Genomic DNA, 25,835 nt, shown 5'->3' on the forward strand with positions numbered 1-25,835 from the left:
GACAGAGATCACAAGGAGGCAGAGAGGCAGGCAGAGAGAGAGGAGGAAGCAGGCTCTCTGCCGAGCAGAGAACCCGATGCGGGACTCGATCCCAGGACCCTGGGATCATGACCTGAGCCGAAGGCAGAGGCTTAAGCCATTGCGCCACCCAGGTGCCCCTATTTAAGCCTTTCTAATACAAAGAGACAGACAAGAGTGGTATTTTCTCTATTTTTCCAAAGTCAAAGCTAACCTAGGTCTTTTGACTCTGTCTCCAGTGCTCTTTCCACCTCCAAGTGATGCCTGTTATTTTATATAATCATTATAAACCTGCTATCACTGATTCTAGTTCATAAGCTTCAAGACAGATTATACTTTGGGAAAAGGGAAGAGAACTAGAATGTACTGAATCCCTAATATGAGCCAGGTGTTTTATGTCCATTATCCAATTTAAATACCATTCCCCAGTAGGGTTAGGCTGGTGTGATGATCCCTGATTAAAGGTGAAGTGGTGGAGGCTAGTGAATAGTGAAATACCCACGGGCTTTTCATTGCTTCATATTCACTCAGTTTGCTATGTCAATAGGCAGACTATAAAACTGGAGGAAATGTAGGGCTTATCTTTTATTTTTATTTATTTTTTAAAGGTTTTATTTATTTATTTGAGAGAGAAGGAGAACACAAGCAGGGGAGAGGCAGAGGGAGAAGGAGAAGCAGGCTCCCCACTGAGCAGGGAGCCTGACTCAGGGCTCGATCCCAGGACCCCAGGATCATGACCTGAGCCGAAGGCAGACACCTAACACACTGAGCCACCCAGGTGCCTCGGGCTTGTCTTTTAAAGCTTTGGCTCATTTCTTGACTCAGCCTCTTATATATTTTCTCCTTAACAGAAAGGTTGGATGGGGAGGTGGAGAGTGAAGGGCTGGGGCAATTGGGTGATGGGCATTAAGGAGGGCACTTGAGGGGCGCCTGGGTGGCTCAGTGGATTAAGCCTCTGCCTTCGGCTCAGGTCATGATCTCAGGGTCCTGGGATCGAGCCCCGCATCGGGCTCTCTGCTCCGCAGGGAGCCTGCTTCCTCCTCTCTCTCTGCCTGCCTCTCTGCCTACTTGTGATCTCTCTCTCTGTCAAATAAATAAATAAAATCTTTAAAAAAAAAAAAAAAAAAGGAGGGCACTTGATGTGATGAGCACTTGGTGTTACATGCAACTGATGAATCACTAAATTCTACCCCCGAAACTAATAATATACTAAATGTTAACTAAATTGAAGTTAAATAAAAAAAATTTTTTTAAAGGTATGGAGTAGCAACTGACAGAGTTTATTTTCAGCTTGGCCTGTTCATGATCAATGTCAGAACGAGGCTCTCTGTGTGTGTTTTTATTTTTTTTTTATTTTTTTTTCCCTTTTTATTAATTTTTTCAGCGTAACAGTATTCATTCTTTTTGCACAACACCCAGTGCTCCATGCAAAACGTGCCCTCCCCATCACCCACCACCTGTTCCCCCAACCTCCCACCCCTGACCCTTCAAAACCCTCAGGTTGTTTTTCAGAGTCCATAGTCTCTTATGGTTCGCCTCCCCTCCCCAATGTCCATAGCCCGCTCCCCCTCTCCCAATCCCACCTCCCCCCAGCAACCCCCAGTTTGTTTTGTGAGATTAAGAGTCATTTATGGTTTGTCTCCCTCCCAATCCCATCTTGTTTCATTTATTCTTCTCCTATCCCCCTACCCCCCCATGTTGCTTCTCCATGTCCTCATATCAGGGAGATCATATGATAGTTGTCTTTCTCCGATTGACTTATTTCACTAAGCATGATACGCTCTAGTTCCATCCACGTCGTCGCAAATGGCAAGATTTCATTTCTTTTGATGGCTGCATAGTATTCCATTGTGTATATATACCACATCTTCTTGATCCATTCATCTGTTGATGGACATCTAGGTTCTTTCCATAGTCTGGCTATTGTAGACATTGCTGCTATAAACATTCGGGTACACGTGCCCCTTTGGATCACTATGTTTGTATCTTTAGGGTAAATACCCAGTAGTGCAATTGCTGGGTCATAGGGTAGTTCTATTTTCAACATTTTGAGGAACCTCCATGCTGTTTTCCAGAGTGGTTGCACCAGCTTGCATTCCCACCAACAGTGGAGGAGGGTTCCCCTTTCTCCACATCCTCGCCAGCATCTGTCATTTCCTGACTTGTTAATTTTCTGTGTGTGTTTTTAAAAGGAGAATTTAACATTCCTGCTCACTTACCAACTTTGCAAAGTTAACGGCCATTCTATTATTTTGTGATTCTAAATTAAAATTGACAGTTATTTCTAAATTTGCTTCAAAAAAACTCATCTTTAATCGTGAAATACTTTTCCATGGGTTTCTTTAGGACCATGTCAATTTTATAGTCTGCCTATTGACATAGCCTGGTTTTAAGAGGGCATATAGTTATCTTTCCAAAACTATGTGGTTTGATATGCTTGTAAGCAAAAATAATGTACTATGTTTAAATACATATATTTAATCTGTAATCTTTTTTTCCCATAATCTTAATGTATTTTTACATTAAGTAACTAGCAACAATTCTAGGAATGAAATATGAAGGTATTGTCCATAGCATTAGAACATAATAGGTACAAATTCAATGGCTTTTAGGTAATTAACATTGTTTGTAATACATAATTCAGCTGGATTTTTTAATTAAAAAACTCTACTTACAGCTGAAAGATTAAATCCATTGCCTTTTGCTCTCGGTCCCAATTTCCTCCACAAATTATGATTTTCATGATTAACATTTTCACATCTTCATTTCTACTATGTCGAACATCAAAAGTGATCTAAATGCATATTGCGACATGACCATTCTAAATACTCGTATGTGGTATTGGGACTAAACCCAAACAAGGATAACAAATTATTCATATTTTATCTCTGTGATTAACATTATTTCAATGGAGATTGACTATTTTACTTTCCCCATGGTAATATTGTTTTATAGGGCCAATTAAAATCAATACTGACTTTGGTAAACTTGAGGACGTGGCTTCACATTTGATCTGTAGATATTTAATACATATTCACTGTGCCAACAAAATGTTTTAGGGAAGAAGAATCACCAAACAGCTGTCAAGCCATAACTTATTCAAGCAATTCAGTTGTTCCGTCAATACATGAAGACATTTCTTAATCTGATGCATGGGGATTCATTTGCCTTGTACACTTTTATTTCATGTCCTGGTAATTGTGTTTTTCTACCAATTTCTTCATTGTTGTTTAAAAGAAAATGCCAAAGCATTGATAAGTGTGCTCTTCACAATGGTATTAGTCTATCTAATTATAATTAAACCTGTCATTGCTCTAAGTTGGATGGTTTGCCGATGCACCCCATCAGCTCCCCTTCCCCAATCCCTTCCCCGCCCCGTGGAAGAGTAACTGGTTATCAAATACCAGTAATAGAATTCTGAAAAATGGGGATAGTAAGAGACCATAGAAGTCTTTCTCTTCTTTAAGAAATAAGGATATTGAGATCTAGAGTAAATAAGAAACTTTGATCAAAGTCCTAAATCTAGGTTGTGAGAAATCCACAAGACCGGAAAATCAGGAAGGGTAGGGACCACGTTATTCTTTACCAGTGCACACGTGCCGGGGCTCAACACGAGTTCTGCTTCGCATTTCAGTGCTTCATAAATACTCACTAAATGAATGAATAAGCAGATTCTCTCTAGAGTGCCAAGGTTGGCAAGATGTTGGTGGTGTTTTTATAGCTGGGGTCACTGTGGCTTTAATAGCCATGCTGTGGTCACCCAAGATACGGAAGTATGTAGACCCTACAGTCATTCCGAACACCAGTTGCTTAACAGAAAATATAAATGCACTTTGTAGCAAGACGCCACATCGTGATAAACTCTCCTTAGATATACAAATTTCAAAACTGGCTATATTCAAAGCATCCTAGGTATATTTACATCTTACATTGGTACCTGGCTGAGTTTTTGAGCACCAATTTAGATTTCTAACAAAACATATAAGAAACAAAAACGCCAAGTTTAGCAGTATGGGTGGACAACAATAGATCCAACTTGAATCCTCTAGCACCACGTGGTTGTACAGTCCCTGACCGTCTGTAAGCGCAGATTTTAGTCCTTTTTTCCTTTGGCCAAATAGGCTCATCTTCAAGGCTTGAATTTAATGTTATTTCAGAGATAATACTCAGATGTAATTCAATAATTTTAAAATGCCCCATTTTTATCTGTTACATATTTATGAATATTTCAAGTATTCATGGTTAATTTGGCATGTTTCCTTTTCCTGTGAAATTCAATAAAACGGAATTTTATTGAAGTCTGCTACAAGTCAGAGACTTTCCTTCCAGAAATGCTGGGCACAATAAAAAATAAAAATTTATACGTTAAAAAATGAACTGAACGGGGGGACAGGACAATTTGTTCGATACGGTTCCTATGATATTCTTTGCTTGGTGGTTTCTCTGTGGGTCTATGGTTGGTTGTTGATTCCCTGTTGAGATGGAGCAAAGCAGCCATTAAGAAAATAATAATAATAAAATTTCAAGCCCAGGCAGGAGGACAAAGCCAAGAAACCCCTAAGTCGTAGCCATGAATCTCATGCCAGTCCTCTGTGAACGTAGGTCATATTACTTCCGCGGCGAACCTAGGTTTGTCTGAGGATGGAATGGATTTTCTTTCACGTATCTCACACAGATGCCGAGTGAATTAATGGCTGTGTCTAAAATAAATTCGAGGGGCGCCTGGGTGGCTCAGTGGGTTAAAGCCTCTGCCTTCAGCTCAGGTCATGATCCCAGGACCCTGGGATGGAGCCCCACATTGGGCTCTCTGCTCAGCGGGTAGCCTGCTTCCCCCCCCCCACCCCCGTCTCTCTGCCTGCCTCTCTGCCTACTTGTGATCTTTCTCTGTCAAATAAATAAATAAAATCTTTAAAAATAAAAAAAAGAAATAAAATAAAATATCTGAAGCTGCAATCAGCTCTTTGTTAGCTCTTACATTGATGCTCACCTTCCCGCTAGGCTAAATGGATTCAAATGAAGCCAAAGACTTTAAAGACTCAAATACATTGTCTGATATGATCTAATCAGCAAACTCAGGGAAGCAAGCTAGTTCCCAGGCAGAGGAATCCAGCCTCAGACTGAGAGGTGGCGGCATTTTAGGGCAAATAGCTGGGTGCTGGGTGAGGTGCGGACGTGGGTGAGAAAGTAGTAGTGGGTGTCTCTCCTTGCAGTGGTGCAAGCCGAGACCTCATAGTTTTTATTTGTTTGCTTTCATTTTTGATGGGAAAATCGGCCTTTTGCCCTGTCACAGAGTGTTAGAAGTATGGTTGTGTTTCACATTTTCATTTGGTAGGTTTCACCATCCTCGATGTCTCCTATCTCTCTGTGCTCCACCCTGTTCTGAGGAGAGGGAGGGACGGCACCTCCTCCCTCCTCCTCCGCTCTCTTGTAAGAGGTGTTCAGAGGTAAATAAAAGAACCTGTGTACTAGCAAGCTGATGATGAAGCCAATTATTGTGTTAGAATCAAAATTACTAATATACATTTTCATGGTCTTCTACAGCGCCCCCCCCCCCCCGCCAAATTGGAGCCATTATTATTTCTCCTGAATAGTTGAGGCAACTGTGACAAAAATGTCAACTGCTTTGTCTAAAGTCATTTATCGAATGCCATGAGGAACTGTCTGGAGCCCATCTATCACCGACCGTTCCCAACTCTGCTCTCCTAGTTCCTATCCCCCAGACCACCGTTCTCAACCAGGAGCAGTTGTGCCTGCCAGGGGACATTTGACAATGTCAGAAGATATTTTCGGTTGTCACTGCTGGGGGTCGGCAATATGAGATGGTGGTAAACATTCTACTGTGTACAGGAAGCTCCCCCACCAAACAAAGAAATACCAGGCCCCATATCTCAGTGCTGTGGAGATGAAGGTGTCTTTTTCTTTTGCAGTGTCGTCTCAGAGAAGGGAAGCCTGTAAGTGAAATGAAGTTTCCAGTCCCAGTTTGCTTTTCTTTGGAAGTGAAATGTCTCTTTTTTTCACTGTTTCAAGGGAAAGGGGACTTAATTGGAGCAAACCTATCAATTAAGGACCAAGTGATCAAGACCAATGCAGATGTGAAGGCTTTAACCTACTGTGATCTTCAGTGTATCATCCTCAAAGGACTCTTTGAAGTGCTAGACCTTTACCCAGAATATGCTCACAAATTCATGGAAGACATTCAGCATGACCTCACATACAACCTTCGAGAAGGTCATGAGAGTGATGTAAGTCTTATTTCTAATTAATGCTGAGATCTAAACCATGGGACCTGGAGATCATTTATAACAATAAAAGCCCATGTCATGACTTCCCTCATGAAAGTCTCTGAATGGATAAGGTATGATTATTCAGCCACTAGTTGAACAACCAAATAATTAGCTAGAAGTCAAGGGTGGAATTTATCAACATTCTAGAAAAGTATTATTTATAGATGACCTCCCTAAGTTCAGTTTCTTTCTTATTTACCTTCATGTGCTTGTAACTAGAGCCAATTTCAGTGACATATAATATTTAGCTGCAGTTGTGTGTTTTCTCCAGAATTTAAAGATTTCCAGATAGAATATATGGCTCAGAGTTTGCTGTGTTTGTAACTATTTACTATTCCGCTTGCTTGTTAGGGAGTTTGCTTAAAAATAATCTTTTTCTTAACCAGTACCCAAAACAGTCTATCTTAAAATGACTAAATATGCATAAAAAGATTCAAGCCAAAGATTGTCACACTGAAAGCATAATGAGCATTTTATGAAATTATAAATTTGCTGCATGTTTCAGTTTATACAAACAGCTTTCCTAAGAAAATAGGTGCTACACCGCATCCTGGGATTAAGCTGATCACGAACATGACTTCATTACATGTGTCAGAGACACAAATGATTTAATAGGCATGATTGTTGAAAGGTAAGCCAGAGCATGAATAGTGTTCTGTAACAACAAAAACCTTGATCGTTGCCTTGAGTTTTGTCCCAGATATTTGCAATACTCGATTTTTTTTTCCCCTGAGACTTCAAGGAACTATTGTTTTGACTAACCTATATTATGTAGGCATTTTGACAAACTATAGAAATGATCCCTGAAAGTATAGTCTTTATGTAGGCATTTTGTTAGTCATTAATATTCCTCACTTTGAAAGGTAAAGAATATAAATTATATATCACGTCATCTTCATTGAGGGTATCAAATGACAGTCAATACATAGATGGTATCCCATTCTGAAGTTCAAGATTAACGAGTTTTGAATGTGTGCTCTCTATGGATGGTAGCAAACAGAAAAGGAGGGAATCTGTTTGTGCTAAGCACTCTGCCTAGATAAAGCATCTCACTTAGTGCTTAAAATGACTTTGTAAGGTAAGTATCAATCAATCTGTATGGAACAGAAAACAGATTGAGAATGGCTAAGTAACGTGTGTAGTCACACAGACTTGTAGGTGACTGGGATAGAGTCTGAACATAGATAGCTGTCATTTTATACACTATTAGTTATGTTGTCTCTGCTAAAGACACTTTTCATATCTTCTGATTCAACAGATGGACTTTTTTTTAAAGATTTATTTATTTATTAATTTTAGACAGAGAGAACGCTGGGGAAGGGGCAGAGGGAGAGGGAGAGGGACATCTCAAGCAGACTCCCCATTGAGCACACAGTAGAGCTCTATCCTACCACCCTGAGATCCTAACTTGAATCAAAATCAAGAATCAGATGCTTAGGGGCGCCTGGGTGGCTCAGTGGATTAAGCTGCTGCCTTCGGCTCGGGTCATGATCTCAGGGTCCTGGGATCGAGCCCCGCATCGGGCTCTCTGCTCCGCAGGGAGCCTGCTTCCTCCTCTCTCTCTGCCTGACTCTCTGCCTACTTGTGATCTCTCTCTCTCTCTGTCAAATAAATAAATAAAATCTTAAAAAAAAAAAAAAAGAATCAGATGCTTAAGTGACTGAGCCACCCAGGTGCCCCTTGACACATGGACTTTTAATACTACAGTTGTCTTTTGTACTCTCTAAGACAACCTAATGGGACAACTATTTTTGAAGTGTGGAAGTGTGCGAGGGGGTGGAAGGAACCAGAGCGGAAAGAAGAAATCCAGGAAGAGAGAAAGAGCCAACATGCCTTGGCCTATTAAAGTGGAAGATATGGATCTCAAGCCCTGTCTTCTTTTTATTTGATTCCTTTTTAAGAATCTGTATCTCTGATCAAATCTTTTATCCCCTTTTATCTATTTGCCGAAACATGAATTGGAGTGATTTTTAGACTCCCATGCTTGAATTGCCTGTGGGATGATTTTCATTATCTGTTCTTTCTCTTGCGTTGTTTTGTTTTGTTTGGCCATTTGGTTCCTTCTTTTTAGCAGATGTCATACTTTTGTTTAAATGTAGCTGTGTCTTATGAAAATTATTCTATTATTTTCCTCCACTCAGGTGAGGTTTTCTCTTGGCAGACAGATCGAGTTCCAACCAACCAATTTTATCATGCCCACAGTTCCTCTCAGGTTTTGTTATGTTGCTCTGTTCAGCTTTGCCCATCGTCAGGGGCTACAGCCTCTACCCTTCAGAAATGCTTTTTCTGGAATCTCAACTGAAAGCCTGAGACGTTTACCAGAGCCTCTCCTATTTGGTGGGGCTTGAACTTTCCTCCATCTCCTCAGTTCCCATTGCGGCTGAAATCTCTGCTCCTCCCAGGTGCTCTCATCTTTCGAGTGTCTTGGAGCACTGCCCTGTGCATGCGCTCATGTTAGCAGCTGGCTCATGTGTCCAAGTCCACATGGATGCAGTTACCTGCTCCCTGGGCCTCTACTCTTCAAATACCCGGGGTTTCGGTATCACCTGAACGTCATCCTCAGTCTCCTTCGCCAGGATGATGACTCCTTTCTGCTCTGTTCTATTCCCTCTCACAACAAAATAGCGAGTTCCCTCCAGGAGATGCCTGGGGAAATGCAGAGCACGCGTTGGTGTGCCCCTCTTCTCTCAGGGACCACGGCCCTTCAAGTCTTTTCTGAGCTGACTGCTCCACTGCTTTCAAACTGTTATTTTATGCATTTTGTCCAGCTTTATTTTTTACTCGAGGGTTGGTTCAGTACAAGCTATTTCATTACAGCTGGAACCAGAAGTATTGCTTCTTTTCAGAAGGCTTATCAGCTACATTTTTTTTTTAAGATTTTATTTATTTATTTGACAGACAGAGAGTACAAGTAGGCAGAGAAGCAGGCAGAAAAAGAGGAGGAAGCAGGCTCCCTGCTGAGCAGAGAGCCCGCTGCGGGGCTCAATCCCAGGATCCTGGGATCATGACCTGAGACCAAGGCAGAGGCTTTAACCCACTGAGCCACCCAGGCGCACCATCAGCTACGTTTTTAAGGGCAAATGGGAACTGGAACTTACCCCTGAAACCTTTATTGTTTTGTTTTTTCCTAGTCATTTATCACTCAAAACTTCCCTGTCTCTCAATCTCTCTGTATGTTTATATATATATGTATATATATATATATATATTTATTTATATATTTATATATATACATATATGCATATATTTTTATACACACACACACATACGTGCACATACATATACCTTCAAAATGTTGGGATGCTATACCTTCGAAAGGCTCGATAAATTTGGGCCACCCTTCCCCATAATTCCATACCCTGGGGGAAAGTCTTCTGGTCTTTGTAAGCATACTCCAACTTCATGGCACATTTGTATTCCGAGGGTACCTATGGTTATGAATTCTTGCTTTGCAACTCTGCTGTAAGATCAATGGGAAACCCACAGGACTTTTCGTGGGTTGAAGCCTTTGTTGATCAGTGGGTTGTAGAGGAAGGAACATTTGAATAATGAAAATGCAAACACTATAAATGTAAGATACCTATATATCCTTATTCTTAAAAATCTAGTGGCCATTCTGCTGCATTGTTCAGCCCTTTCTTCCTGCTCTCATCACTCTCTTTTTCTTGCGCTCTCTTTATCTCCAATTCCCCGTTATTTCTGATATGTATTAGTTTAACCCCCACTCTTTGGCTGCCTTTTGTCTTTCTCATTTTGCCTCTGGATTCACCTGGTACCCCTTGGAACTTACACCTTATTAGGTGACACAGAACATCAGGGTAAAAAGAAGACTGATGGTCAATCCATTTTGAAATAAAGATCAGAAAAGCATTTTAAGAAATAGTCAAAAATTAGGGGCACCTGGGAGACTCAGTGGGTTAAAGCCTCTGCCTTCGGCTCAGGTCATGATCCCAGGGTCCTGGGATCGAGCCCCACTTCCGGCTCTCTGCTCAGCAGGGAGCCTGCTTCCTCCTCTCTCTCTGCCTGCCTCTCTGCCTACTTGTGATCTCTGTCTGTCAAGTAAATAAAATCTCTTAAAAAGATAGCCAAAATTTAGAAGGGATATGTATGTAGCTGTGGTATGATATAACTCCTAGAGCTATGATAAATTATGTAACTTTAGAATGACAACTCATTCAATTCTCGAAGGAAAATTAACTAAAATATATAATATTCTAGTTTATGGAAAGGCTAGCTAGCATGGTTTGGACCTCATACTTATGATTATCATACTTATGATTATGATACTTATACTATATGATTATCATATAGTATTACCATACTATATGATTATCATACTTATGATTATGCATCATAGGCACCCTGTGTTTTCTATCTTTGCCTTATTTATTTATAGCTCCTGGATAGCTCCAACAATGACGTGGATTAATTTAGTTATTTCTTTCCATGCAGATTATGAGAAATTTGCTTCACTGCTTCTCATAGTAGACCCTATAAAATTGGCTTTAGCACAAACTTGTTTGTTGATTATGAAATTTAGTGCCTTAATATAAGAATTTTGAATTTGTGATAAAACAAATAAAATGATTGAAAAGTATCTAAAATATTTGTTTTTAAAAGTTAATAATACTAATACACTGAAAATCAGATATTGATATGGCTATATATGAATACCGACGTGCTTCTCACGTGGTAGACACTGACTGAGGGGTGGTATCGTGGTTATGGAGCAACAAACAGCAATGATTGTTGAAAAAGAATGAGAAATTCTAGGAGTGCCTGGGTAGCTCAGTTGTTCAGCGTCTGTCTTCCGCTCAGGTCGTAATCCCAGAGTCCTGGAATCGAGCCCCGCATCGGGCTCCCTCCCTGCTCAGCCGGAAGCCTGCGTCTCCCTCTGCACCTCCCCTCTTTGCGTTCCCTTTCTCGCTGTGTCTCTGTCAAATAACTAAATAAAATAGTTTTTTTTAAAAAAGGAAAGATAAATTCTTACTGAGGGGTTTAGCAATGATGAAACCTATTCAGGTTTTTTTTTTAAGATTTTATTTATTTATTTGATAGGCAGATATTACAAGTAGGCAGAGAGGCAGGCAGAGAGAGAGAAGGAAGCAGGCTCCCTGCTAAGCAGAGAGCCGGATGCAGGGCTGGGTCCCAGGACCCTGGGATCATGACCCGAGCCGAAGGCAGAGGCTTTAACCCACTGAGCCACCCAGGCGCCCCAAAACCTATTCAGTTTTAAGTGTTACCTCATTTTCCCTCAATTTCTCATTGTCATGTAATCTGATCAGCTTAAAAAAAAAATAAAGTCTCCTCCTTCAGACTTTCCACCTCTTTAGTAGAGGAAGGGGTATTTCCCCAGTATCTTGAGGGTCAGTGATCTCTAGGAGAAGGACTTTGAATGCCCATCTCCAATATAGCACAAGAGGCTACAGCAAAGTTCAGGGAAGGCTCCTGGGGCAGAGACAAGGGAGCCCTCGAGGATGTTCACATTCGGAGGCTTCTTCCCACTTGGATGTATTTGATCGTACTGCCGTTGTCTAAGGTGCCGACCTATCATAGCTGCTTAAAACTTCCACATTACCTTAACATCCTAGCTCCCCACAATCTGCATCTACGCTCTATATAGACCAAGCACCATGCTTAAATAGCATAGTTATAAAAATTGAACACTGCAAATTTTCAAGTGACCCTCAAGTGAAACAAATGCAAATATAACCATAATTTATTGCAAAAGTTCCAGAGTGATCATATGCAGTAGTTAGAACATATATAAATAAATATAGTGGAATGCAAATTTTCATAGTAATTGAAGAGTCAACTTGCCATCACCAGCCTGTGGGGGTTTTGGTGTGTGTGTGTGTGTGTGTGCATGTAGGTGTGGAAGGTGCTGAAAGAATCTGATCTTGACACACAAGAAGTGGTATCCTGAGTGGTCCTCCTGCCTCTATTCTTATTCCCTTACCACCCTCTCTCCTCGAGGGTCCAGAAGCAACCTATTCAAAACTATAAATTGGATCATGTCATTCCATTGCTCAAAATTTTTCAATGGATCCCCATGGACTGTTAATAAAATCCAGACTTCTGACCATAACTTTGAAGATCCCATGCATTCCAACACCCGCCTGCCTTTCAGATCCATCCGATGACATCTTGAGTCCGGCTCACACTCCAGCAAACTGGCCCGCTTTCCCTTCCTGCAGGGGTGCTCCTCCCGCCTCACCCCACCACCTGCTCTGGAGTTTGCCTCTCCAGCGCATCCTCTGGCACGTCACCTTGTTGGTCTTTTTCAGAGCTTTTAGCAAGATCTGAAGTTCCTTTCATATGTATATTTGCTTGTTCATGGCCAGTTTTTTCTAGCAGAATGTCTACTTTATGTGGACTTTGTTTTTATTCTAGACTGTAGCCTCAGTGCCTAAGTCAGAGCCTAATGTAGAATTAACATTGAATATACATTCAGTGAGTCAATGAATGCATTTCAAAAAGTTTACTTTGGGAACTGGAACTTATGTGAAATTTTGAGAAAATGAATAAAGTCCTGAAGATGGCAGCCACATAGCCTTGACATGTAATTTAAAATGAAATTAGGGGCGCCTGGGTGGCTCAGTGGGTTAAAGCCTCTGCCTTCGGCTCGGGTCATGATCCCAGGGTCCTGGGGTGGAGCCCCGCATCCGGCTCTCTGCTCAGCAGGGAGCCTGCTTCCCCCTCTCTCTCTGCCTGCCTCTCTGCCTACTTGTGGTCTCTCTCACTCTGTCAAATAAATAAATAAAATCTTTAAAAAATAAAATAAAATTTAAGAGGAGCACCTGGCTGGCTCAGTCGGTAGAACAAACAACTCTTGATATCAGGGTTGTGAGTTCAAGCCCCGTGTTGGGCATATGGTGTACTCAAAAAATAAAATAGGGGCGCCTGGGTGGCTCAGTGGGTTAAGCCTCTGCCTTCAGCTCAGGTCATGATCTCAGGGTCTCTGGGATCAAGCCCCGTATCGGGCTCTCTGCTTGGCAGGGAGCCTGCTTCCTCCCCTCTCTGGCTGCTGCTCTGCCTACTTGTAATCTCTCTCTCTCTCTCTCTATCTGTAAAAAAGAAAAAAAAAATAAAAATAAAAAAATAAAATAAAATAAAATAAAATGAAAAGTTAAGAGAATTCAGAATTACATTCCTAAGAAGTAACAAAGCCAAAGAAAGTATCAATAGTTAAGATTTAAAAGAACACATTGAAAGAATACCTAAGTTGGAAAGACTCTTTTTCACTTCTCTCAAATTTAAGATGAGAGGTTTTCAAGAGCCATAGGAGGAATTTAAGCTGAATAATAAGGGGGGGGGAGACAAAAACAGACAAACCCTTGCAATATAGGTAATGTAATTCCTCCAGATAGTCTGGGATAGTAAGTTGTATTAGGATGAAAAAGGATCTGCCTTCAAATCTAAGCACACACATATTTTCTGTAAAAAATAGATGAAATGTTATAACACAAATGCCCCCCAGAAAGTAGAGAATCAATACTTTTAACCATTAAATCATGCTGGACTGTTATTCACCTCACGTTTATTGCCTAGGGTATAAGACCACAAACTTCCTGTGTGAAATGAATTTACATGTGGAGAATTCCAGGGTTTAGCAAAGCAGCTGATCTGTGTTTATAAAATACTGCATCAAAGCATAACACATGGGTCGCTGCAGTTCATGGTTAGCTGTGAGGTATAAGGTCTCTCATGTGTATGGTGGAATCGGCTCAAGTAAATCTCATGGTCTTTAGCATTAGCTTCAGTGGTATCTGAATGTGAATTCATATTTCCATCTGGGTCTAGACCCCATATCTTTCATATACTGAGGTGAATCTTTATTTTGTTTGAAGTTTTCAATAGGCAGCCCCTATCTCAAACACAAATACCAGTGGAAAAAGCATCTAATTCCCAAGTACTATTGAAATGTGTCCATTGGACCACTTGGCCCTGGACAATCTCTTAAATAATTAAGCTGGACTATATCCATGGGGTTTGACTCTGCCTCCTCCCGTAGATAAAAACAAGCCTGAGGAGATCTTCCAGGTGAAGTCTGTGATTTGTCAACATCCTTGCCGCCTATGTGACTATATTACAACTTAATTCAAGATTCTACTGAAAAGAGAGCTATTTCCAAAGGAGGGTCTTGGTTTAAATTTAGTCCCCATATCAGACTGGAATAAGATTAGGCTACTTGGAAGCAATTTTCTTGAAAATGATTTACCGAATGATAATAATGCAAAAAAAATCGTATCTGGCAGCCCAGATACTTAGCTCTTCAAGAGCAGCCTGTTTGTAGGTGTGCATCTGCAGCCCAGTTTTGTGTAACAGGAGAACATAATTAATTCTGTGCCTTTTTGAGGTAGTTGTTCCTTGAAAATTGGTTGAAGGACTCTCGTGTCATCTGATCATGTCAGCTTTCCGTGCTATCCTGGGAGCAACAGGTGTTTTCTCAGTTGTGTATTTTAGGATACTCTCTCTGTACGAAATGTCTTATAGTCAATTGTTTTACCTGCATACAGTTTAATGGTGCTCAAGATGGTGTCAGATATGATGGGAAAAGCTCAGTAAATAACGGCCTAGAAATTCTACTTGTACCCTGTATACTTCCTAGGTTCTGAAACTTTTCTCATACTGGTCTTTCTGTGCGTGCAGAAGTTACGGCAAACATATTACCTTGAAGGAAAAAGATTGTATTTTAGGTAGGGTCCCCAGAGCCCAGCATTGTGTTCACGTTCATGGCTTTCAGTAAATGAAGATTGCTGTTGAAATTTCTGGCACCTAATGAACCTCTCACTTGCTTTGACTGCAGCAAAAAGACCCTCAGTGTCCTCTTTTCTTCTAGCGATTACCTAGCCTTAATGTTTCATTTCCCCCATTACTATCAGTCTGGTCCCCGTCTGTTTCCCCCTGAAAGATCTCGGGGTGGAATGGACTCCACTGGACCCCTTCCTCTCTAACCTTGAGATTCTCTTTCTCCTGCCTCAGAGAGATGAAGGCTCCATACTCCTAGGAAGAAAAAAGGTTATTTTTAACCCCTTCTCTAACTACAGACTGATTCTTTTTTACATTCTTATTTTAAAACAGAGCTAGTAGGGGGCATTGGCAAGGGGCCTGAGGATCCAGGTAAGTTTGGGGGCAATTTAGAATAAGGGCATTGACTGTACGCAATAAAAATCCAACTCAAATAGAGCATCAGAGTCAGAGGAGATTTATTGTAAGGATTCCCAGTATCTTAGGGGATTAAATGAAATACACACACGTGCACGGGCACACACCTGGGTCTCAGGAATTCTTATAATTGAGTTAGGTTGGATTTTTCTCCACATTTCTTATTTTTCCTTGCTTCTCCATTTCTCTCTCCTTCAGTCATCATACTGTCTTTCTTTCCTGTCCAAATGGCAAGAAATGGTCACAGATCGCAGCTCCTCAGTTCAGTGGGGAGTAGATGAAGCTCTCTTGGTTGATTCTAGATTCCTGTAGGACCGAGTGGTTCAGCTCTAGTCAAGTGCTGCTCAGGCTTCATCAATTATTGTGTGTGGGAGTGTTTGTGTGAGGGGGTCAAGGAGGGAGGGAGACCACACTGTAATAGTATGATGGTTCCCATGGCAACCCATGGACTGAAGAGTTGAGATAAGAAAGATCCAGAAAAGTGGTGGGTGGTCAGAGGTAGTTGTCGGACAAATGAAGCAAAACCAGTGATTGCATGAACTGTGGGGAATCACATCATTGTAGGCTGTGCAATCATATCGAAGCAACATTTCCTTAGAAAACAAATCTTATTTAAACACATATTAAAAAATAAAAACAAATAAAGTAGAGGACACATAAAAAGCTTTAAACCACCCTGAATGGGCTCCTGTTTCATGGTTGAATTCTATCCCATGTAGCCATTTGTCAGTCAAACAGCATGAGACATATCCTGCAAAGAGATCAGCCACATTTTGAGGATATCTAGGTATTTCAGCTTATGTTTTCAGGTTGAACGGGGAACATTTAGATTTTTGAGCTCCTTGGGGAAAGCAGGGGTTAGCCAAGTTGAGAAAGTCAGAGGATAAAAGGCCACCTGCCATCCCATAAGCGAGACAAAAAGTCTTTCTTTCCCTTCTTCTCTGGTTACTTCATCCTGCAGGGAGCAGCAGATGTTCATTCAGCCTATAACAAAGTGTCGCATTTGCACACACACACACACACACACACACACACGCACACACACACTCGACTTATGCCCATTCCTGAAAAATGAAAAACTACCTACGCGGCAACCACCAGGAATTGTCCACCCGGCCCCACTGTTACCCGGGGTCCTCCATTCCCCACTCCATTTTTGATGGTTGTTTCAGCCATCATAGAGGCCCAGAGCCTGCCCTCAAGTTCAGCTGTAGATATGGGTAACAGAGCCCACCCTCTTGACAAAGCTCTATGAAGTGAAGATGATGTTGATGCTGCTAATGGTATAATAGCTCCTGTGAACCAAGCTGTGTGCTAAGCACTTTACAAATATTGCCTTCTGTTAACTCTCACCATACTCTTGGAGTCAAGTTGCTCAGTTCATGTCCTAGATAAGGAGACTAGTTAAAGACGAGAGAGGTAAAAACTGGTCCAATCCTTCCGCAAGGAAGCAAGGGAGGTCAGGAAAACTGCAACTTCTGTCCCATGCCAACTGAATCCTAAACACAATGGAAACTTAGTGTAAGGACATCCATCAAAGCGAAGTTATACACTTTTCCTCTGTCCCTTAATCCTAGAGCAGTGAATGCTAGCTGTATTTTAGGTTAATGGAACATTCATGGGAAACATGTTTCCATGGGAAAACAAGCTTCACATGTAAGAGAAAATGAACCACAGAACTTTTTGGTAGTTCTTCAAACTGTATACTTTTTATGTGTGCACAATTTTGCGTATATTATACTTTCATGAAAAAGTTTTTAAAAAACAAATAATTGAAGAACTCAACCAAATTATCAGTGGAGAACTCCGTTGTATATATATAAGTTCTTTGAGAGCCATAACTATATTTTATTAATCTTTGTAATCATTTTCCTAGTCAAACTGCTAGTACAAAGTATGTGCTTGATGCATGCTGACTGGAATGTAATTCACACACACACACACACACACAGAGTTTCCATACCCACAGAATAAAATGTTAGGACTGGAAGTGATCTTAAGTACCCCTTATTAAAACTCAGATTTTCCTTTGATTACAAACTTAAAGGGAGGAGCAAAGAAAATTTACTCATTCACAGAACTAAAAATCCAGTCATTGGTTAAGAATATAACTTACATGACTTCTATATCTAAATGAGTTAGAATATTCCCTTTGCACAAAGTAGACTTTTTCTTTGGGATGAAGTCTTCCATCAACCATTCCAAATATGTTGTTCAAATAAGATTCGGTCAAAAAATCAAAATGTTTCTCAACAGATTTTATTTTCTCTTGTCAACTGCATATTTAGTAGCACGACCGCTGACAAGGAACGGATGTAAATGTTTATTAACTATGTATTAGGAGCAAGGGAGTTTGTTTACATCACCTCATTTCATTTAATTTTTCATCCTAGTATCACTCCTGAATCCTTGCTTAGCAGATGAAGGAATTCGCTGTCCCAGCAGTTCCTGCCTGAAATTACAGAATTAGTGAAAGAATCAAATAATATAAAATTGAGTCAAATGCTGGTATTCTGCATCCCAGCCTAGTACATTTGTCCACTAAAGCACTGTGCTACAGATCAGAACATAATTCTCCTAAAAGAGTTGGTTTCCTTCAGGCATCCCGACTTACTTATAGCAAAAGCTATACTGAATTTCCAGAATAACATTCGCTTTAATCTTCTTAACCTTAATGCTATTACTTGTCATGTCTCATCAAAAACCCACTGTGCCTAAATGTTTCAGGAAAGACATCTCCTTAACAAGAGGATAAGATAGCAGAACTGCTGTAGCTTGGCCATCTGACTTGTCCTTTCTCTTAGGAATCGTACTTTCATTTGCTCAAAAATCCATCCATCTATTAATAGCCCTGTGGTTACCGACTAGCTCTGGGAAAATGTCTTCAAGTACATGGTTTTCATTCTTCTATATATGTAATGGTTCTTCAGGCTTCCTTAGTTCCATGTTTGAGAGTAAATCTGTGAAATTACTCCACAATCATTTCAGATGTACAAAATAGTATTTCCATTCCTTTCAGCTCAGTTTCATCCTTGCAAGTAGTTGGAGGCCTTCTCATCAATTGCAATAAAATGTTCTCAGCACTTCCTTTATGTGCTTATACACACCGTTATGGAGAAGGATTAAGACTATAGGTGAAAGAGGTGCCTGGGGGGCTCAGTCAGTTGAGCATCCAACTCTTGATTTCAGCTCAGGTCATGAATGATCTCAGGGTTGTGAGATCGGGCCCCACATCGGCTCTGTACTGGGTGTGGATCCTCCTTGGGATTCTCTCTCTCCCTCTGCCCCTCTCTTCACTTTTTTCTCTCCTCCCACTCTAACAGCAACAACAAAAAGAATATAGGTAAAAGAAGCAATATTTTTTTTCATTTTTTTTTAATTTCTTTATTTTCAGCGTAACAATGTTCATTGTTTTTGCACCACACCCAGTGCTCCATGCAGTACGTGCCCTCCCTATTACCCACCACCTGGTTCCTCAACCTCCCACCCCGCCTCGCCCCTTCAAAACCCTCTGGTTGTTTTTCAGAGTCCATAGTCTCTCATGGTTCATCTCCCCTTCCAGTTTCCCTCAACTCCCTCTCCTCTCCATCTCCCCATGTCCACCATGTTGAAAGAAGCAATTTTTTTTTTAACATTTCTCAATCAATCTGTGAATACTTTACCTCTGTATGTTAGGATTTTTTGAAAACATAATTTTATTCTGGACTGGATCTCCTGGGTCTTTTTAGAATAATCCTGAACATTTTACTACAGTATGTATTTCACTGTTTGCACTCTGCTAGCCTAATAATATTTCCCCAGTCATCCTTGGACATGGACAATATCTCTTCCATTAGCTCTTTAATCCCAAACCCAAGCTCAACTGATAAAACATACAGTTAGTGCTTGGTATAATTAAAACTGCTCTAAACGAGCTAAGTTGGTAGAAATTAAATTAAAATTAAAAACAAATCACAAAGTCCCCGGATAAACATCTCTCATAGTGCTTTTCCCGTGAAGTTCCTCAAAAGGGTATAGACAGCAGAGATGATGACATATGGTAGAGACAGTCGGCTTATACCACAGCACAGACTGTGCTCGGCAGGCAGAGCTGGAGGCCTCCGGTCCGTCAGATTGGAGGCACCTTATTTGCTCACCATTTAAACCCAGCGGCCTGGGATGCCAAAGGAGTGGTGGCTTTGACTGAAGGAAACAGTAGCCAAGTAGACAGAAACCGGAAGCAAACAAGATGCCAGGTTGAAGGGGGAACTGAAGTACCTCAAGATTATGAATTGGCAGGCCAGCCCGCCATCCTAATGACAAGTCTGCGGCGGTGGAGGGATCCATGGAGATACAATTCTGTGAAATGAATTGGGATTTAAAGGATTTGGTTTCCGTGTCATTGAGGAAAATGATTAAGGAAAAATTCTGAGATGAACATCTGCAAGATGCTAAGCTTTTAGGGATGTGGTAATCCCATTTATATGTTCCACCCAGAAGATTAAGTTCTTTAAAAGCGGAGCATATGGTCACCGATCTGTGTCACTGCGTTTTGCCAGGATTCTTAAACAGTCCCAGGTCTGACTAGGGCTACTACGGAAGCGAATTTGTATTCCAGGTTGTACAGTTTGCATTTTTTCTTTTCTTGGCCACACCGCCGTCTCGATGGGACAAACTGTCAGCATTATGTATGGGGAAAAGGCCGAAGAACCAAAACCGGGTTCTGTCAAAAAGAGCAAAGAGTACGAGGCATTAGACTCAATACACATAGAAGTTGTATGACTCAGAACAAGCTGCTTTCCTTCTGCGGGCCTCCAGTTCCTCATCTCTGGCCTAAATGGTCACTAAGAAACCGTCAGTTGAGTCAAGCTAAATGCTGCAACAAACAGCCCCAAGTCTCGGTAACTTAATACAGTAAGTAGATCAACGATTCGTGCAGTAAAGCTCACTCATATCATAGCATCTAGGTGGCAGCTTCTCCCCTGACTCAGGAATCCAGGCTTCCTCTAGTTGGTGGTCCTGACACCCCCCTAGACCTCAGAGTCATCCGGAACTCACAGTCCCTCACCAGGCGCTTTGTATCCAGCCAGCCCACCAGTTAAGAGAGGGAGGATCGAGGCTGCCTTTGCATTACTCAGGGGCCAGATCCAGAAAGGGCACAGATCTCTTCTGCTCACATTGCATTGGCCAGAGTGGGTCATGTGGTTCAGCCCCGGGGCACACAGGCCAGGAAACCTCATCAGGCGGTTTGTCCACTGGGATGCAGCCGCTTGGGGCAAGGCTGAGCAGTTAGTAAACAATTAACCAGTCTGAGCTGTCGGCCCTTCGAGTATGACTTTTCCATTATTTTTTTTTTTTTAATTCCAGCTCAAGAAAACTTTTAAGCATTGAGAAAGGTGTGCAACCGAAGTAAACTATTTGTTTTTGCTCTCCCTCTGTTTTATTTTATTATTGTGGTTTTTGTTTTGCCTTTCAGTGAAAATGTGTTCTTCAGGAAACAGAATAGGCTCACATGATGTCATTTAGTAATTTGAGGAAAACATGAGGAGTGGCAGATCAGTGCAGCTTGCCGGACAGATGAGTGTGCCATTGTTTTATGAAAGTCTAGTCTATAAGAATATATATCTGCCAAATACATTAATAAATAGAAGGATATCCGTACCTTAAAATATTTCTAAAGTTTTTCTAAATAATTTACCACAGAATCACTTTAATGGTACTTCTCCAAGTAAAAGTGTCTGTTTAAAAAATTCTGAATGAATTAACAAAAAAGAAAGAGAGGAGGAGATGCTTAAAGTCAATGATTGAGAGCCATTGCCAAATAGAATTTATACCTCCTGAAGATCCAATGGAAATTAATAGGAAAAATGCAACTCCCACTGTGGGACTCCAAATGACTTATTTTGGAAGCATGTATATTACCTAAAAGAAGTATGCCTTTACAGTCCAACTAAGGCCAGAATTGTTCCTTCGAAGAATCCAGCATGCCAGTTTCTGTAATCCCCAAAGGCACAACTTTTCAAGCACAGGCCGATCCAGGAGACTGGGAAACCTGAAGGGCCGGAATTGCTTTGCACAAACGTGTAACTCATTGTGAAGACATCATCCTTTAGTAAATTCACTGGTGCCTATTTTGCAATCATGAAAATAATCACCTTAAACATGCAGAGAGGGGTGCCTGGGTGATTTAGTCAGTTGAGCGTCTGTCTTCTGCTTGGGTCATGATCCCAGAGTTCTGGGATCAAGCTCCCTGTCGGGCTACTTCCTCATCAGGGAGCCTGCTTCTCCCTCTGCCTGCTGCTCCCCCTACTTGGGCTCTCTCTCTCTGTGTCAAATAAATATATAAAATAAAATCTTAAAAAAAAGAAGTGGAGAGAAAAGTTTGTTCTGAAGAGAATTACATGTATAGATTTCATGTGTGTAACTAGAAGAATGATGTCTTTGTATGAACCTATAAGTAACTGACTTAGCTCATAAGTTTAGAATGCCCCTCTAGAGGAAGTTATGCCCATTCTAAATGGATCTGCTTTATTCACTGTTCACATTTTTATGAAGAGGATTCCAAAGTCCATACTGCTGTGATTTTGTCCAGACTTGGAAACGGCCACTCTGATTCAGCTGTCATGTGATAACAATGAAATCTCGTCTATTTAGTATAATTTCAGGAAAGAGATCATTGCCTTACCTCTCCCCATGAAACTCTCCCCTAAATCTCCCATATCTTTAAAAATATTTTATGTATTTATTTATTTGCCAGAGAGAGAGCACTAGCAGGGGAAATGGGGGACAAGGAGCAGCAGGCAGAGGGAGAAACGGGCTCCCGGATGAGCAAGGAGCCATATGGGACTCGATCCCAAGGACCCTGGCATTGCGACCTGAGCTGAAAACAGATGTGGAACCACTGGAGCCACCCAGATGTCCTCTTCACTATTTATTTTTCAAAGTTAAGGAGGAGTCTATCCTGGGATGAAAGTGCAGGCTGAAAATGCAAATTTACATAAGAAAAGAAATAGAAAAGACATACCATTATATAAATAACTGGGGAATGATTCCTTCACATGATGTTATTAGGAGAGACCAGAGAAGAAAACAAGATGTATCAGGCACATTTGATCTATGACAATTGTTGTTCGGGGGACTTCTTGGAGCCCCACTGGAGGAGCAAAAATGCCAACGTAAACACATTTTTTCCTAAATTTCAGTGGTTTATACTCCTATTGTGAGTTCCCACAAAGACTGTTTTCAGTCAATATATAATTCATCAGTAATACTCTCCTTACAGTGCTCCACAAATCACCTTTGAGTACAACAAAACTGTAACCTATGAACTTTGGCCTTCGTCTACATTCTTCTTCACCTAGGAATTGTTGAATATTTAGCAAAAGTGTAAATGCTATGAAACACAATACTCCTCATGCTCAAGTTTCACAGGGGGCTTTAATTTAAAAAGAAATGCATTTTGGGGGGCACCTGGATGGCATAGTCAGTTAAGCATCCGACTCTCGGTTTTGGCTCAGGTCTGATCTCAGGGTCATAGGATCGAGCCCCATGTCCAGCTCCAGACCCAGGGTAGAGTCTGCTTGAGATTCTCTCTCCTTCTCCCTCTTCCTCTCCTGCTCACGCTCTCTCTCTAAAATAAATAAATACTAAAAAAAAAAAAAAAGACTATGCATTTGGTCATGTAGAAGCAGCCTATGACCCCTCTATCATGGTTCTGTATAGTCCTCTTATTTTCTCTGGCTAACTGAGCTTAACCAAGGCACTGTGGTTTAAATTAGCAGAGTAGCTCATTTCGGTTTGCTGGTACTAACACTGTTTTCAACATATAGAGTTGTACACCTGTTTTGTTACAGTGTATAATTGATGGCGAGCTTCCTTGGCAGCAAGTTAGTCATTTCACATTAGCTTTAGAAGTGCCATTGGGAGTTGTGATGCGAAAACTTCTCATACCAAATTGAGCATCTTTCTTCACCGACCTGGTTTGGAACCAGAGTACTCAGCATGGATCCTGAAACTCTTATGAAACCAGCTATTGTGTTTCCTTACAATTACATAGTAGCTGATTTTACAAGCTAACCAAGGAGCCATTGTACCCTAATCAGAAGCAGGTCATTGGGGGGCCTGGAATCTCAGCTCAATATAATGAGTTTAAACTGCAAATTCTTTTAGCACTGATTAACTGCTGAACTCCCAAATCATGGAGTTGGTCTGTAGCTCCCAATGCCTGAAACCTTTAAAACTCTACGTCAGTGTGGAGAAATTTCTAGTTTTCTCATATAATGGTGTATATTTTCTTCCTTTTCCTTTCTGGAATGATATGAACCACATATTTATCAGTAACTCTCTCTCTCCCTCAAAATCATCCTGCATTTTCCAAGTAGTTGACTAAGTATTAAGAGACCTTCTGGGTTTTCTTTTAATCCCCAAAGCCTTGTAATTCATACATTTGAATTTAGAGATAAGAGGTTAAAATCATGCTTGAGTTAATTTGCATTATCATGCTTGAGTTAATTTACATTATCAATGTCTTGACTGTATGGACAGTTTGAAAGTGCTTTATTTTGCTTAAGTGAAGCAGATCAAAGTGTTGAGGGAGAAAAGACTAGAATACCAAGTCATTACTTTATGTAAAATGTTCTACCTAGTGTTGCACAAAGAAACGTTCTGTGGCATGGGATGATAGCACTCTGCTAAGAGAGCAATGTGGGGAAAACTCCTGCTTAACAATTTATGGTCTCTTTATTAAGGGGTCCTACATATATATTAGTTGCAGTTGGAAATCCATCTGTGTGAATGTTTGGATGTCCATAGCTAAAAATGCCCGATTTCCCAATTCAAAGAAAACTTTTCTTCATAATCAATAGATCAGTACTAACATAACTAACATTTATTAATAGGAATTAATTGCTTTTTATGCCAGACACTGGACCAAGTACTTAACAAGTGCAATAATGTGAGAACTTTTTTCACCATAAGTCCCTTTGTGTGTCTCATAAAGTTGAAGCGGTAAGAGACACACACCGCAGGCTCAGAATGCTTTCTTTCCCTAGAGAAACAGGAGGGCTGGGAGGCATGGCACCACCTAGCGGTCATCTCTGGCAGGAACATTGGGCATTGTGGCCAGAGGGGAAGTGGAAGGGAAGTGTGAACCAAAGGGATCCAGAGTGTCAGTGAGAGAACAGAGAGCACCTTTGTTATTGCTGATGGAATAGAAAAGAAGGGATAATTTTAAAATGTCTTACTGTAACTTATCAATATATAACCTTTAAGGTTCTTGAAAACGCAAAAAAAATTATTTTTAACATTACAGTTAACTCTTGAACAACACAGGTTTCACCCTGCATGGATCTACTTATAGGTGGTTTTTTTTTTTTTATAAATACAGTACTTGAAATGTATTTTCTCTTACGATTTTCTTAATAACATTTTCTTCTCTCTAGCTTACTTTATTGTAAAAATACAGTATGTATTACCATATAACATATAAAATGTGTATTAATCAATAGTTTAAGTATTTGTAAGGCTTCTGGTCGGGGGGTGGTAACTTAACTATTAATAGTTAAGTTTTGTGGGTGTCAAAAGTTATAAAAGATTTTCCACTGGGGGTGGTGGTCGGCACTCCTAACACCCAATGCTGTTCCAGGGTCAACTGTACTTTTGGGTGCTATACATTTTTCTTGTGGCTGATGTGGCCAACTGGGTCTCCAAGATTTGTTCAGTTTACATTTATATATCTCATTTACTCCTCAAAACAACTTTAAATATTATCATCATTTTTTATCTTTTTAAACATTTATTTATTTATTTATTTGAGAGAGAGGGTGTGTGTGAGAGAAGTAGGGGAAGGAGCAGAGAGAATCTCAAGCAGACTGAGTTGAGCTGGGAGCCTGATACAGGGCTAGATCTCATGACCCTGAGATTGGGGTCTGAGCCGAAACCAAGTGTCAGTTGTCCAATGAACTGTACCACCCAGGCACCCCATCATCATTTTTTAGAGGAAGAATGAGAAATAAAACTCCTTAGGATTAAACCATTAAAATTCACCAAATTATTTGTTACTTCAGCGTTACCTATTTTATCCCAATTACTATGCTTTCCAAGGTCACATAGCTAATAAGTGAAATGACTAGGAAAATCCCAGCTCTTAATCACTATGCCATACTACCTCCTAAATGGGTTCTATCCACCCCCCTCCTCCCCGGCAAACAGACCTTTTATCATAATAAACAGTGGTGAAGGGTTTTTGTGGTGTTTCTTACACTACAGTCTTAGTGGTTGAGCTCTCCAGAACTAGAAAATAAACTAAATTTAAGTCTCGGTTATTTAACATGCGCTTTCTGCATCAGAAGTGATAGTATTTACTTAGAGGAAAAGAAGTCTTCTCTA

General features: G+C 40.7%; 1 protein-coding gene and 1 pseudogene across 1 annotated transcript in view; one reads left to right on the forward strand and one right to left on the reverse strand.

The window, feature by feature from the left end:
- KCNH8 (potassium voltage-gated channel subfamily H member 8) overlaps positions 1 to 25,835 on the forward strand; it is a 386,460-nt gene that overhangs the window by 322,563 nt on the left and 38,062 nt on the right. The window contains exon 11 of the mRNA XM_046003267.1: positions 6,046 to 6,260. Within this exon, the coding sequence (XP_045859223.1) occupies positions 6,046 to 6,260 (215 nt within the window). The remainder of the gene's footprint in view (positions 1 to 6,045; positions 6,261 to 25,835) is intronic.
- Positions 7,028 to 7,121, reverse strand: LOC123940984 (annotated as a pseudogene).

The sequence above is a fragment of the Meles meles genome, chromosome 4 (genome assembly GCF_922984935.1).
Source record: "Meles meles chromosome 4, mMelMel3.1 paternal haplotype, whole genome shotgun sequence".
Classification (NCBI taxonomy): Eukaryota; Metazoa; Chordata; class Mammalia; order Carnivora; family Mustelidae; genus Meles; species Meles meles.